The sequence below is a fragment of the Alligator sinensis genome, unplaced genomic scaffold, assembly GCF_000455745.1.
Source record: "Alligator sinensis unplaced genomic scaffold, ASM45574v1 scaffold592_1, whole genome shotgun sequence".
Classification (NCBI taxonomy): domain Eukaryota; kingdom Metazoa; phylum Chordata; order Crocodylia; family Alligatoridae; genus Alligator; species Alligator sinensis.
In genome coordinates, this window is record NW_005842214.1 from 811,200 (window position 1) to 825,475 (window position 14,276).

The following is a 14,276-nucleotide window of genomic DNA, read 5'->3' on the forward strand; positions in this document are numbered from 1 at the left end:
AGCATCTCGCTCACCTGCCCCCTCAGGTAAGTGCCAATACTGCATCTGGATTCTGCTAAGGGCCAGGCTGGCAGCTTGCTGGGTATCTGAAGGGGACATTTAACTGACACGGAGAAGAGGTGGCAGCCTTCTTTCCTAGGCCTTGCAGGTCTCAACCTGCTATGGGACCAAAGGGACCACAGGGTCTGTAAGGCTGTCCAGAAGCTCCTTCTGCCTTGAGCCCTTCCTTCTCTCAAGCAGCTGTGCTGGGTCCTTGCCTAAGTAGGACTCTCTGCCTTGTCAGGTGGGGGGTAAGGCAGGGCTGTGGGGCCAACATGCAATTCCCCAGGGGCATTCCTATTCTCCCAGGAGCTTTGTAGCCACTTGAAATTTCCTTGGGAGCTGACATACTCTCATTAATCTGTTGTTGGTGACAACTCCCTGATAGTCCTCACCCAGCCTCGAGTCCTGTAGGACAAAATCACCACAGCAGGGTCTCATTCAACTAGACTTGGAAGCTGTGGCTTTCTGCATCCACTGGACCAAACTGGACCCTAGTTTTCCAGACACTTCCTTTAAGCTGCTGTTTTTTTCCAGTCTGGTTGGGAGCGAAGGCTGGAACAGCTGTGGCTTCCCCACGGTATGGGCCCACACCGCTGCTCACTGCAGTCTCTGGCTATGAAGTATTGCCCAATGCAGGGAATGGCATTTTTTCCAATGCCAAGCCAGAGTTCCCATCTACGTTAGACTCCCAGTGCCTGTGGAAGCCCGGGCCTGAACAATGGTGGGCTTCCCCACAGGCAGTGGTTTTGTCCCCACATCTATGGCATCTCCTGTTGAGAGAGCCTGTGATTTGACTACATAGTAGTAGCCCTTATGCTCTGGTCCAGTGCCACAATTGAAGTATACAGGCCTGGGAAGATGGGACACCAGTACTGGAAACCAGCCGAGATGCAGAGTAGAGGCAAAGGAGAAGCGGGACAATTCCCATGTACCTATGGGAAAACAGACTTCATCCTGGACCTTCTTCCCTGACCAGCTCCAGCTGGCAGAGCCAACAGCAGTCTGCACACTTCTAACCTTTGCGCACAGCTCAGACAGCACCTGTCCACATGCATCTTCGGGCACATGCCTGGTGGTGGGGTAGGAGGCGTGCTCTGATATTGAACCAAGCCAGGAAGCAGTTTCTTCAATACAAATCCCTTAGTGGCACACAGCAACCTCTTCCCCAAGGCCACCTCCCTTGGCGATTCCCTAGTTTCGGTGCCTACCCCTTGCACAGCTTTACTTTCTCATAGGAATTTGGACCAAGATCCAGGGATGCATTTTAGAAGCCTAAAAATTTGGATCGAGGTGGAATTAGACAGCCAAGTCTAAAAATGTGATCCAGAAACTCCTGCTGCAGCTGCCACAAAACCCATTAAGTGCTTATATTCATTTGGTGCCTACATCTTGGACCTCAAATTTCCCTGGGGCCTAAACCTAGGCTTCCAGTCTCAGGAACTGGCTACCTAACTCCCTTTTAAGCCTTCTTCCAATCCAGATGGAAAGCAGAGTAGTGCCTAAAGTCCTGGCCAAACTGGCTACCCAGAGTAAGCCTCTGGGGGTACAGAACAGTCCCTGGAATGATCTAGCAGTCACCTCATTAGAGCATGTATGTCACAGTCTCCCCTAGCTTTCCTTCTGACCTCTAGAACAAGAGGAAGACTCGGCACTGTATTTTTTTTTTTAAAGACTTTTATTGGAAAAGAAAAAAAACAAATTTTCCCAAAGCAGTGAGGACTTACCCAGCACCGGTGTGAGAGCATAAAGCAAGGAGAGGCTGCACTGCTCTGACACAGACAGCTCAGAAGGAATGGGAAGAGAAAAAGGAGAAAAGGGAAATGCCCATTAACTTGGGGGAGATTTTTTCCCCTTGGTTGCTGCAGGAAACCCAGTTAGCTGCTGGTGGCAGGCCAGGCAGCAGGAAGGGGTCACCCTGAATGAAGAGGCCAGTCTTCAGGGGAACCTGGGCTGGGGCAGGGTGAAGGAGGACTGAATGCATAGAGGACCACAGGCAGCAGTGACCTCTTGCAAAGTCAAGGGAAACCAGAAACAAGGCGGCAATGGCTCCAGGTCTTCCCATTGCATGTGAGCCCTTTGGTGAAAGTCCAGAGAAGTGTTGGGGCTCCTTGCATGCCCACCCCTTCCACCTGGTTTACTTGTCAAGGTTTAGTTTTTCTGTTTCCTGAAAGCACAACTGTCAATCAGATGAGGCATAAGGCTCCCAAGTTTGCCAGGGCAGTGCCAACAGCCACTTGGTTTCAAAGACAGGCCCAAAATGCAAAACGCTCCAGCCATTCCCAGCCCAGAGCACCCCACACACATCACACCGAGTATCTGAGAACAAGAGCAGGACAGGAGATGCCAGATAGTGGCAGAGGGAGGGTACAGGGAAAAGAGACAGCACCTCTGACAAGAAGGGGTGGATTTGCTCTCTACAAAACTAGTGATTAGAAAAGGCATCTTGGTTAAGGAGGAAGTTGTTGTAGGGAGGAAGAATGGAATTTGGCAGAACATCGCCAAGCGGGGGGACCAGGCTGCAGCTCCAAGTGATGTGTCCAAACAGGTTCAGGCACCATGTCCAGGGGTTAGGGGGAAGGTCTCCTCCCCTCTATTCCTTCCCCTTTCCTTTCCTGACTGTTTGGAAGAAATAAAACAGTAAGAGTTAGCATCTTCGGAAGCCCCACCTTCTCTCTTACACACCTTGGCTTGGTATCTGAAGTGGTCAGTTCAGTGTGGCTGTGGCTCACTTGGTACCGAGCAACTGCTTGGCTTGGGTTTTAACTGAAGAAACTTACAGGCCAAGCACTGACAGTGAATACAGCCAGGGCTGTGGGGGCAGGAACCTTGCCCATCTGTGCTGTTGCCACACAAGTCTCTATTTAGTGAGTTCCACACTTGCCATTCCCATGGTCCCATGCAGCATGGCCTCCTGTTGGCAGCTCATCTAGACCTTTTTCCTTTCATCATAACAGGTGCTGTTATATCTGCATTAAACTCAGCTGCCTTCTGAAGGTGCAGAATAGACAGAAGGACTGGAAGGGCAAGAGGAAGGGAAAAGAATGTCTAATGACTGGCTGTGATCAGGGCAAGGACTGCCCAGGCATTGAGGAGGGGAATGTCTCCTTGGTGTCCTCCTCATCAACTGTCCTGCACTCACCAGGGTAAAGCAAGCATAGCTGGCCTTCGTGGTGGTAGCTGCAACTACACTGGCACAAATGAACTGTATGGCAACTCCTCTAAATGACCAGTGATAGGTTTGGATCAGGGCCCTTCACTTTGAAGGATCCCAAGCATCTCACAAGCTGTACATGCCATACAGGATGCTGAGCAATGCAACAGCCCACTTAAAGTAAAGGAGAAGAGGGGGAAAGTCTTGGTCTGGATTTCACTAGGGACTCCCGTAACCAATAGAAACTGCAACAGGAACTCCAGGCCACTGGAATGCAATTCTTCAAATAGGAATGTGACTAGGAAACAGAGCCAGCAGCCTGACTCTTGTGAAAGAACCAAGGATCTTAGCAAAGGTACCTGGGCCTGGTATTTTGTTCCCTCCAAAAGATGTCCCTTGCAGCTGCAGAGTGCTTCACAACCCTGGCAGGACATTTTCTCAGCCCTGAGCCAGAGGGAAAGGCATGCCCTATTGTATGACCAGCACCACCCAGCAGCCTGAAGGCTTTCCTTACACATGCAACCCAGATGGACCCAGCTTAGCCTGGGAGATCTACCAGGTTTGCACCACCAGGTGGGGATGGTTACATTCCCCAAGGGTATAGCACTTACTCCACAGCTGTTCCTACAGTAAGACAAGATAAGGACCATGGAGGGGCAGGGACTGACCTTTGGATTTTGACTTGATCTTGGGAGAGCAGGGTTTGGTCACGAGGATGGTGTCCTGGCACTGGGCATTGTACAGGGCTTTCTTCAGGGTGCCAGAGCGAGTTTTGAAGCCTGTTTGAACATTACACCCAGTCCAGTTCTCAAACTTGTACTTGCAGTCAGCTGGAAAAGAGGTCAGGCTCATTAGACAGTGCCCAGGTTAAATGCCAGCCCCCAGGAGTCCTGGGCACAGCATCTGTACTGGCAGGCAAGCAGAATTTACTTCACCATATCAGACTGACCTGTGCTGCACTTGTGATCCCTTGGTCAGCAGCTACACTGCCTCTTCTGGTGCCCAGAGATATAAGCCCAGGTATACTGCAGCACAGAATCCTAGAAAATTAGGCTTGGAAGAGACCTCAGAAGGTCATCTAGTGCAACTCCCTGCTCAAAAAGAAGGACCATTCCCAACAAAATCATTTCAGTCAGGGCTTTGCTGAGCCAGACTTTAAAAACCTCCAAGGATGGAGATTCCACCACCTCTGTAGGCAACCTGTTCCAATACTTCACCACCCTCCTAGTGAGTGTTTTTCCTAATACCCAACTTAAACTTGCTTTACTGCAGCTTGAGACCATTGCTCTGTTTTGTCATCTCATCTGCCACCACTGAGAACAGTTTAGCTCCATCCTCTTTGCAGCCACCCTTCAGGTTGTTAAAGGCTGCTATCAGTATGTGATGCTGGCACTGCCACCTTGCGCACACACATGGGAAGGTGGGTCCTGCTAGTATCTGTACAGCATGGACTCTCCTTCCAGTGGGCCCAGTACATTTCTCAGCAAACAAGCCACTCAGAAGGCCCAGTGCCCAGACAGTGAGGAACCACTATATACTGGAGGGCAAAGGCAAACCACCCTAACATGAAGCCTTGAGGGCAGCACCAACCAGCATGGTTTCAGGGGTGGCCTGGCAGAGAGGATAGCCCAAGGTGCTCCCAGACATGACCTGCAGGAAGGGTAACAGAGCTTCCAGCAAAGGAGAGCATAAAGCAAAGCAAAGCAAAGCAAAGCTCAGTGGTGTAACACTGAGGCAAAAGGCAAGCTGTGGTGCCTGTTCTACTTTTCCACTACGGACCATCAGTCTGTCCAGCCTAGTGAACAATCTCCTGCTTCAGAGGACAGGAGCAAGATCTCACCTAATGCGATTCACGCCTAAGCATCACCAAGGCGCCACCGTGACTTGCAGAACCTTTCTAGCAGGAACCTTCCCAAATAGAGACCAACAGAACCCCGCAGCCAGGGTGAGTTTCCACTCATTTCACTTCCATTTCATACGGAGCTACCTCCCAAATATTTGTGTATGCCTAAACACTGGCTATGAGCACCGCCCCCCTCTCCCCACTTTCTCCGAACAACTCAGAGCACAAGGACAACTGCTGCTGGAGCACTAATTTGACTGGCATCTAGCCTTTCACTTCATAGTGAAGTAGGACTGGAAGGGACATTTGTAGGGCATTTAGTCCAATCCCCCCTTGTCCCACTAATCCTACGACAAACTGCTTTGCTCCCTTTGCAAAGGACAGAGCTGACCTCTCAGGAAATATGCTGAAATCAGGGAACCCATAGTGGCCCCTACAGCCACCCTGGTCCTTAACAGGTGTCCCAGCATGAAGTCCTGTTGTGACTGGAATGGCAGGGTCAGACCATGTTGTACTGGGACAGGTTGTCTCCACGACACACAAAGGAACCATGACAACAGGCACAAGGCAATGAAGAATCAGGCCCTGTATGGGAGCTGGCAGCTGCCTCCATAGCCCTCTGAAACAGGCAGCCATGACAGTCCCAGAAGTCCTGCTCATTTTGTATTGTGAGGGGAAGCTGGTGGTTCTTGGCTGTCCCCCGAGCCAAGCAATTCTTTTGGGATGAGGCCATACACTCACCTCCAAACTCTTTCTTCCAGTTGCAAGGGATCTTGCACTTGACTCTCTTGGTCTCCTCCTTGCAGGTCCCCTCACGGTAGCCCAAACCGCAGTCTCTGCTGTTAGGGACACAGGACCCCCAGTGCCACTCCTCACACTCAGAGCCATTCTTCTTCACCTTGTCTGCAAGATAGAGGAGGGAGAAGGCCATCACTCTGGGCATCAATCTGGGAATGAAGACCAGCAGCTAGCCCCATAGACAAGGGTCCCCTGCCTGCCCTGTTGCCACCCCAAGTAGAGGGTCAGGGCAGGGTCTCCATACCCTGAACACCCATGAGTTTGCCCCTCACCTTTCTTGTTTTTACCAGCCTCAGAGGTTGCAGCTATGATGATCAGCACCATGAGGAGGAGAAGCCCACGGACCTGCATCCTGCACAGGGAAAGGGAGAAAGACAAGAAAGAAGTCAACAGAGAGAGGGAACCCCTGTAATCTGGGGGGGAGGGGGTGGCAGGGAGGACCCAGGAGAGACATCAGGCAAGTGTGAGAAGGGGAACATGAGGCTAGTGGAGGGTAACAGAAATAAAGGTTCTACAAAATTACAGGGCGGGGTAGGGGGGGTGTTAACTGGGGCTGTGTGGTTGCAGGTGTGCTTGGTGGTATTATGTTCTGTAGGTGATGAGGACAGGCCTTAAGAGTGGGGCATAGGGAGGATGGGTCACTCTTCCCTGGGGTTTGAGGTGGCCCAGGCCTGAAGGTTTCATTTGCTCCCTCTTGGAACTACACAACTTCCTTTCTACTCATCCCACAGCCCTGGTTAGTTGCTGTGCAAGGCAGTGTCTGGAAAACGGTGACCTGGAAATGCACATGTCCTGCAAGGAATAGCAAAAATGGTGACCTGAATCTTCCTTGTATTGGGACTACCTGGGCAGGGCAGGGGAAGGCAGCTGACCAAGGGAAGATCCTATTGCTATGGTCTCTCTCAGCTCTAGTGCTTGACCTGAGCCTGCCAGAGGGTCCTTCCTAGGGTGTCAAAGTAGGAGCCAGTTATGATTACAGAGGTTCATGGAGGAAGGAGGAGAGTGTCCTCCTGGTTTCATAAATAGGGGTAAATAAAATAATCCAAGTTTAGTCATTTGGCCAGCTGTGCAGGGAGCAGGACCCTCTGCCTCTCACAAGCTCCTCCTTTACTTGGATTTTCCAACAACTCAGCCCCTTTCATCCAGATATCCTCAACACTGAAGTAGGCAGGAGCAAGTCAGTGAGTGCCAGCAGGCGTTCCCCAACCTCCCAATCCTCTGTATCTTCTTCTGGGAATTCAGCCTGGTCGAAGTGCCACCCCCTCAACCTGCTTGACCCAGGGCAGGAGACCAGGGAGGACTTTGGCCTTTCAGGTTGCTGTAAGTATCAGCAGAAAGGGAATTCAACTCCTAAGTGAAGGAGGGTGAGGACAGGGGTGGGTGGGTGGAAGTAAACAGGAGGATAGGCTAGCTCTGACTTTAAAACACTACTTATCCACCAAAAAGGGCAGCCCCTTCTTGCCTGAGGGAACAGCTGGATGGGGGTACTAGCATCCAGATGTGAAGAAAAGCTTTGATTTCTAGCAGGAAGGAACCCAAGAGAGAGAACAGAAGCAACAGCCAAAGGTAATGACCACCAGCTCACATCCACCCCTGTTAGGTGAGAAGGGGGCTGCACATTAACTCTTGGGAGACAGCACTGAACAAAGCTGACCATGACAGGATCAGTCCCAGATGAACAAGACAGGTGCAGAGACCTCAAAGCATGACCTTAGGAATTTCTCCATGGACCAGGGCCTTCCTTGTAGCCTCTTCTCAGGCTCTATAGGCTATCTGCAACCACAGCTTGCATGCAAGGTAGAACAGAGAGCTGGGGTCTACCAGCACCACAGTCCTAATCTCTCAGTGACCCTAAGAGGGGCCCATCTCATATTTCTTGGTAGGCGACTGCCAGATTAGGCCTCTCATTTCAACTTCTCTGAATTAATCTCTCCTGAAGTGGTGAAGCCCCTTTAATGAGTGTCAGCAAGTGTAGAGGGCTCAGGCTGGATGTGAAAACATGAAAAGTACAATCCCCACCTCCAACTTCGAACCAGGAGCAGGCAGAAGGAGACTGGGAAAGCTGATCTGCCTGAGGGACTTGCTGCTTCTGCCCTTGGAAAGCTGGGAAGCCTCTTTACTGCCTGTTGGCAATAGCAAGGCTCTGCTCCCCGTTCCCTGTCCCTGGTATTTCCCCAGGCCCTTTCTGTCCCCGTATTTCCCAGTGCCTCTTTTATCTAGTGCCCAGCAGGCTGCCTTGCCTACACCAAAGATCCCCAAGGTTGGGCGACTACAGCTGCTATGGAACCTTTATCCAGCTCCAAAAGAATCCAGGGCGGAAACCGCCCCCTATAGCCATCAGTTTTTTTGAGGACTAAAGCAGAAGATTAAAAAAAACAAAAACCCATACAATGTAGAGCTCATGTGGAGCTTTAGAAGTGAAGCTACTCCCCCTGCTGGCTCTCTTAATGTCAGCCCATTACCATGTCCCCACAAAGGGACAAGGCAGGAGACTGTGTGTGTGTGTGTGTGTGTGTGTGTGTGTGTGTGTGTGTGTGTGTGTGTGTGTGTGTGTGTGTGTGTGTAAGAAAGGCAGAGAGGCACTTTGCATATAGGGAGGGAGAAGGGAAGATAGGCATGTAGAATGTGCTGTGTGTGCACATACCACACAAGTGTTTCTATATGTGCCTGAATATTTAGTGAGGGCATGTGGGTGCACGTCCACATGTACGGCGAGGAGGTTCTGTGCTACATAACTAGGCCATGTCAAGTTGACTGCATTTCTGTTTTAGCTAAACTGCAGCTGCCTGTTGCAAGGAGCCTTCAGGTCAGGGTTGCAAAGTCACAGATTCCCTGCATGGGCAGTGTGGGCAACTCCCATCGCTTCCCTTGGGCTGCACCGATACAGATTTTGCGGGCTGATACCGATAGTCAGTTTTTAAGGAGCCATATCAGCCAATACGGATCTGATTTACAATACAGCTGGGTGCAGTTAATAAGTCTGTTGTGGTGGAAGCAGAGGGGGGAAGGAAGGGGTGTGTGGGAGAAGATCAATGCCCCCTATGTTGAGGGAGGGAGTGGGTTAGGGGCTGGGGCAGGCGCTACCCAGCTGGGGTAGGGCGGGACACGCGCTGTGTGCACCCCCAGAGGGCATGGGGAGGGGGTGTGCCCCGGATCTGCACAGGGAGGGTGAGGGGGGTGGGAGGGAGAGTTGCAGCTGTGGGCTGGGGCCAGGACTGCACCAGGCTCTTCTCAGTGCATGGGGGCTGTGCTTGGGATGGGCGGTAGAGGCGCTAGGAGGGAGGTTCCGGGGGGTAGGGGGAAGGAGCTGCAGCTACCCCAAATTTCACCATATGCCCCCCGTAGCCCCCTCCCAGTGCTGCTGCCATCCACCCTGAGCGCAGTCCATGCCCAACACCTCCTGTGCCGAGAAGAGCTGGGTGCAGCCCCAGCTGCAGCCCTCCCCCATGCAGATCCCGGGCACATACCCCCCCATGTTTTCCCAGGGTGCATGTAGCGTCGGGAGCCACCCCCCGACCCTGCACGAGCTGCAGCTCTGTCCTGCGTCCCACCCCACCCGGGCAGCACCTGCCCCAGCCCCTCTCTCTCCCTCACCGCGGGGGGTGTTGATCTGCGCCCCCACGTCCTTTCCCTCCCACCACAACAGACTTACCAGCTGCAAGCAACTCTCCAAGCTGCTGGGCTGTGCTCCTCACTGCCTATGTGCTGTGCTGTGGCTGCACGTATGCACAAGCATTCATTGGCCAAATTATTGGCCACATCAGGCTGATTTCCAATACAGTTAATTTTCTTTATGTTAGTGCCGATCCAATATCAGACCAATGTATCGGTGCACCTCTACCCTCCCCACATCCCATTAGTTATGCCAGGAGATTAAATGGTAAAAGAGGAACAAAGCCATTTTGGAGATGTGCAAGAGTAGGAGACAGGATTCAAGCTCTTCCAGTACACCTCTTTCCACAGTAAAAGAAGTCTCAAGCCCAAATGCCATTAGGCAGGTCTGAAATCTGTCTCTGGAGCCCTGCTTAAGGACATTCTGCAGGAAGCCAATCCCTTGTCCTGAAGGGGCCAGTAACAATGTCAGCAGCAGCTCAATAACAGCTCCCCCTAGCTCTGGGAAATTTGGGAACCCTGTGAGTCTGAACAGAAGGCCCTAGCAAGGTGGTTGTCCCTGCCCTGGCAGCTTTTCTCCTGATTTTCCCATGACCAACAAGACATTTTCTCTAGTGTTTTCCCTACTGGTAACAGTCCACAGAAGAACAGCAATGAACAAAAAGCTCCCCCCCTGCCCCCGTTGCTATATAGAACCGATACAACCAGCAGCGATGCCTGCTTCCCATACACCCGCCAAGGACCTCTACCTGGTCCTCTACCTGGGGGATACCCAGTGGCTCTGTCAAAAGATGGCACCTCCATCCCTCCCTGAAAGAAAGAGGTACAAATGCACCACCAGGTGGAGCCATGCAGATTGCAGCTGGAGACACAGCTTTCAGCCAGGCACAACCATCAGAAGGGCAGAGACCTTGTTATACCACCTCTTGTCATTCTTTGTACAAGGCATCACTGTGATGCTATGAAGAGGTGGAGGAGGAAGGGGGTGGGAATAATCAGGCAAAGACTGCTCTGGAAATGACATCATTAAAAGCCACATTTTCCAAAGTGGCATCTGATTCTGGATGTCTGGTGTAACTCAACCAGGGCCCAATTTTCAGAGGCACTGAGCCAGCACCACTTCCGGATGGCTCTGGCTGCCCCGTACCACTCTACCTCAGGCCCAGGGTGCTTCAAGTCCAGCAGAGAGCAGCCTGTGGGTACCTCATCAGGCCTAGACCCATCCTGATGTAGTTTTCCCTTGGGAAGTCTGCACACTAGCTGTTCCATCACAACCCCTTTGCGTAACCCTGGCTTAGAGCTTCAGCAGGATGTGGCAGACCATGTTCAAAGAATGGCAGTGGCCTATCCAGGGATCTGGTCAGGAACACCAAGGCCCCAGGGTCAGGCTAGGCGAGTCTCAAGTCACTGATGCTTGGTGACCACTCCCTCGGGTCAATACACTTGATGGGTAGGACTGTCCAATAACCTTCCACGTTTTCCCAGTCATCCCCTACATGGTATTTCCACCACACCCCTCTGGAGGGGGCACCACTCATCCCAACCCCACCTCCTGCTCTGCTCCCACTGCATTTCCAGGCTGTTCTGCCACGTGGGTTGGCCTTTTTCCTTTTCCCACAAGCCCCGCTACAGAGAAGGGAGACAGTTCTCTAACATTCATGTTGCTTATGGTCTGGCAGCTTGGAAGCCTGATGGCAGCACACCCACCCGGCTATGCACGACTTTCCCTGCAGGCCTGGGATGGAGCAAGTGCCTTGCAGGGAAGAAACACTGGGTCAGCATTCAGCCCCTTCCCCCATGCAATCACCCAGGCAGCACGCTGGAGAGAGCAGCTCTGTTCATTATTCAGGCTCCAGCGCGCTCACCTTTTGTGCGTCCACCGCTGTGAAGCTGCCGGCTTCACTCTGAATTGAACTGTCACAGAGAATTACACAGCCCGGCTGGCTGAAGGCAAAACCGAGGGGATGACTGCCGCCTTTTCCCCCTTCCCCACCTCAGCTGGGAATTACCTTGCAGAGCATAGCACCAGTCAGGACACAGCACAAGCCTCTTCCCACCAGGCTCTCCTCAGAGGTGGAGAGGACAAGAGGCTCAGCACAGAGCAAGCCAGAATAGCCCACATTCAGGATGGAGCAACTGGGAGCAGAGTAGACGGGACTTTTACAGCTTTAGTGCTCCCACCTTGCTCTCTGCAGCTCCTTCTATGGGGAGAGGAAATACGGGAGGTCTTGGTTATCACAGGGGTGGCATCCCCAACCAATCCCCTACAGGGCACTCAAAGCAGCATTTTTGAACTCTTCCCACTTGACCCAGACCCTCCCACTCACCTTCCCTTTGTAGCTCTGGTTTCTCTGCAACACAAGGTTATCTTCCTTCTACCTCTGCAGCATTGCTTCCCTTAATGAAGCCTCCAGTGTGTTCCCACTGAAACCCTCATCTCCTTTGGCCCAAACTAATGCTTGCTTCCTCCTTTCCATCCTCCAGCATCTGCTTACCTCTTCACTGGCTTCCCAGTACTACCCTTCTTTTTACATCTTTCCATGGACTTATTCCACCCAATTTCTCTACCTTTTCTGCTCTTCTAGCACTGGCCTCCTCCCTGCCACTTCTCTCCATGTCTCCTCAGTATGGATGAGGCACTGCTCTTCTACAGCTCCCACCATCTAAGACTCTGCCCTCTTGACTGCACAAAAGACATGGCCTCCAACTTCCGGAAGCAGGATTCACTACGCCATCACCTGCCTCTGAACCCAGATACTAGAAACCAGGTGTGAACGCAAAACGTTTCTGAGTGACTGACCAGAACACAAAGACTCAGCTTCACCTGCTGGAACTCTCAGACACTGGTAAACCCTTCTGGCAGAACTATGTCCCTATGAGGTACATGCATGACAGACAAGACTGGAGCCCAAAGAAGGGAGGGGAAGGGCTGTCTTGGCTCAAGTGCAGGCTGGGGGGCAAGGACTCCTGGGTTCTTTCCCAAGCTTTACTACTCACTTGCTATGCAAGTCACTTGCCCTGCCTGTGCCTCAGTCAGTAAAAGAAATTAAGAAGTCCTTGCTATTTCCCCCATCTGCACATCACTCACTGTACAGCAATAGGGAGGAGGCAAGATCACCAAAACACAGAAACATCGACACTCCAAAACAGTTCCCAAGCAGAATAAAAACGACTTTGAACTGAAGTTCACAGAACTATTTTCCTTCAGTATCGAGCTCCATGTTCACCCCTGCTGAAGCCCTTCTATGCCTGGTTGTTACATTTTTTTTTATTTTTTAAGTCCAGCTTCTTTGCCATGGGCTTGAATATATCCTTCTCCCTGGTGTCTGGTCTCTCCCCAAATGAGCTGCTTATGTATGGACAGAAACTGACAATCTTGCTCATCACCAACGTTTTGATTCACCTGGGATCAGCTCTACAAAAGTTTCTGAGGTATTATAATGGATCATAAAGGCCAACCATAAAAATGTAGGACCCAGGGACCCTGTCTGATCTCTCCTCTATGCCAGGGGATGCCAGCTGCTGGTGCCTCTCCTAACCCAGGAGCTGATGCCTAGGCTTCTACCCCCAAGCCCAAGTACTTTGCAGCCACAGACTGACTGGTCTGAATTGTTGCTGAGCTTTGGGTACTTGAGAGACTCCTGGAAGCATGGATCACTCAGCCCACAGGCAGCAACTGAAAACATGGGCTTGGCCTGCTTTGCTTTTCTGAAACTGCAGCTTGGTCAGACTGCAGGGATGAGGGCGCACTAAACCCCCTACCCTGGCAGTCTCCTTGCTGTCCCCCAAGCTGAGTTGATGTGTTGCAGTGCCCACACGTGACACTAACAAATCCTCCCTGCAGGGAACTGGGGCAGGATGGAGCTGAGGCAGGGCAGGAGAGGGGTAGCTTAACTCTCCCCCTTGGCCTGTCATTCGCAGGCAGTGGCTGGTGCTCACCACGCTGGGTATGGGTGGGGAGCAGGACTCTGCAGCTCAAGAGCTTTTCCTGGGGGGATGCAAAAACTGCCCCTCAAGGGACATAAAGGACGCAGTATTTGGGGGAAAAGGGTCACACCTCAGGGACACAGCCATCCATTCCAGCTTCTCTTTCCGCAGACAACCCCGTTAAACCGGGCGGTAAGAGTCTGGATGCAGGCTGTGGCAGGGTGGGAGAGGGTGCAGGCTGCCTGGCTGTCCTCCCGGCACATGTGCCTCCTGTTCAATCTGCTCTGCGTGGGGCTTTTTCCAGGGAAGGCCACCCACCTTTTCTGCCGTGCTGAGGCCTGCCCCCTGCCTCCCTCCCATCCTCATAACCCTCTGCGGCAAGAGGCAGCTTCAGACCCATGCCTGCCCCTGGCGTAGCTCTCAGGGTGGTTGTCCTGCCGCCCTTCCCCTGCCAAGTGGGCCCTTCTGGCTCCTTCTTTGCCCATGCTCCCCTTCCCGCTGCCCCATGCCACGTGGGCTCCCTCCGACGCTGGGCCAGGGGGAGGAGAGCTGCTGCTCTGGCTGGGCACCCCTCGGCTTTGCCGGCTCAGGGGCTCCAGTAGAGGTGGGGGGGGCGAACGCAGGCGGCTGGCTGTCCCTGGGGTCGCCTGCCCCCCCGCTCATCTGCCCTCCCTGTGCCTCCCCCTGGCAGGGGGCCGAGCCCTGCAGCCCCAGGGCTGCTCCCCCCGCTCCTGTGCTCTGGTCAGGTGGGGCACCGTCCGCTCTGCCCTGGCACTACCCCGCGCGCCTCGCGCCCCACACCCGGCCCGGGGCTCCCCGGCCAGCACCTCCCGGGGGCTGGAGGCAGGCGCGTTCTCCCGCGCGCCCCCCCAATTTTCGCGCGCGCTGATACTCGAGTGAATA

The 14,276-nt window shown here is 52.9% G+C and overlaps 1 protein-coding gene across 2 annotated transcripts in view; it reads right to left on the bottom strand.

The window, feature by feature from the left end:
* Positions 1-1,712: 1,712 nt before the first annotated feature.
* Positions 1,713-14,276, bottom strand: part of MDK (midkine) — a 12,828-nt gene continuing 264 nt past the window's right edge. Inside the window, exons 2-5 of one of the 2 annotated variants that reach the window (XM_006026925.3) lie at positions 6,107-6,186; positions 5,778-5,939; positions 3,862-4,023; positions 1,713-2,658 (exon numbers count right to left, since the gene is read on the bottom strand). In XM_006026925.3, the coding sequence (XP_006026987.1) occupies positions 2,633-2,658; positions 3,862-4,023; positions 5,778-5,939; positions 6,107-6,185 (429 nt within the window). In that variant the 5' untranslated portion in view covers position 6,186 and the 3' untranslated portion in view covers positions 1,713-2,632. Of the gene's footprint in view, positions 2,659-3,861; positions 4,024-5,777; positions 5,984-6,106; positions 6,187-14,276 lie in introns of both variants that reach the window. The other variant, XM_025207959.1, reaches the window with a different exon arrangement.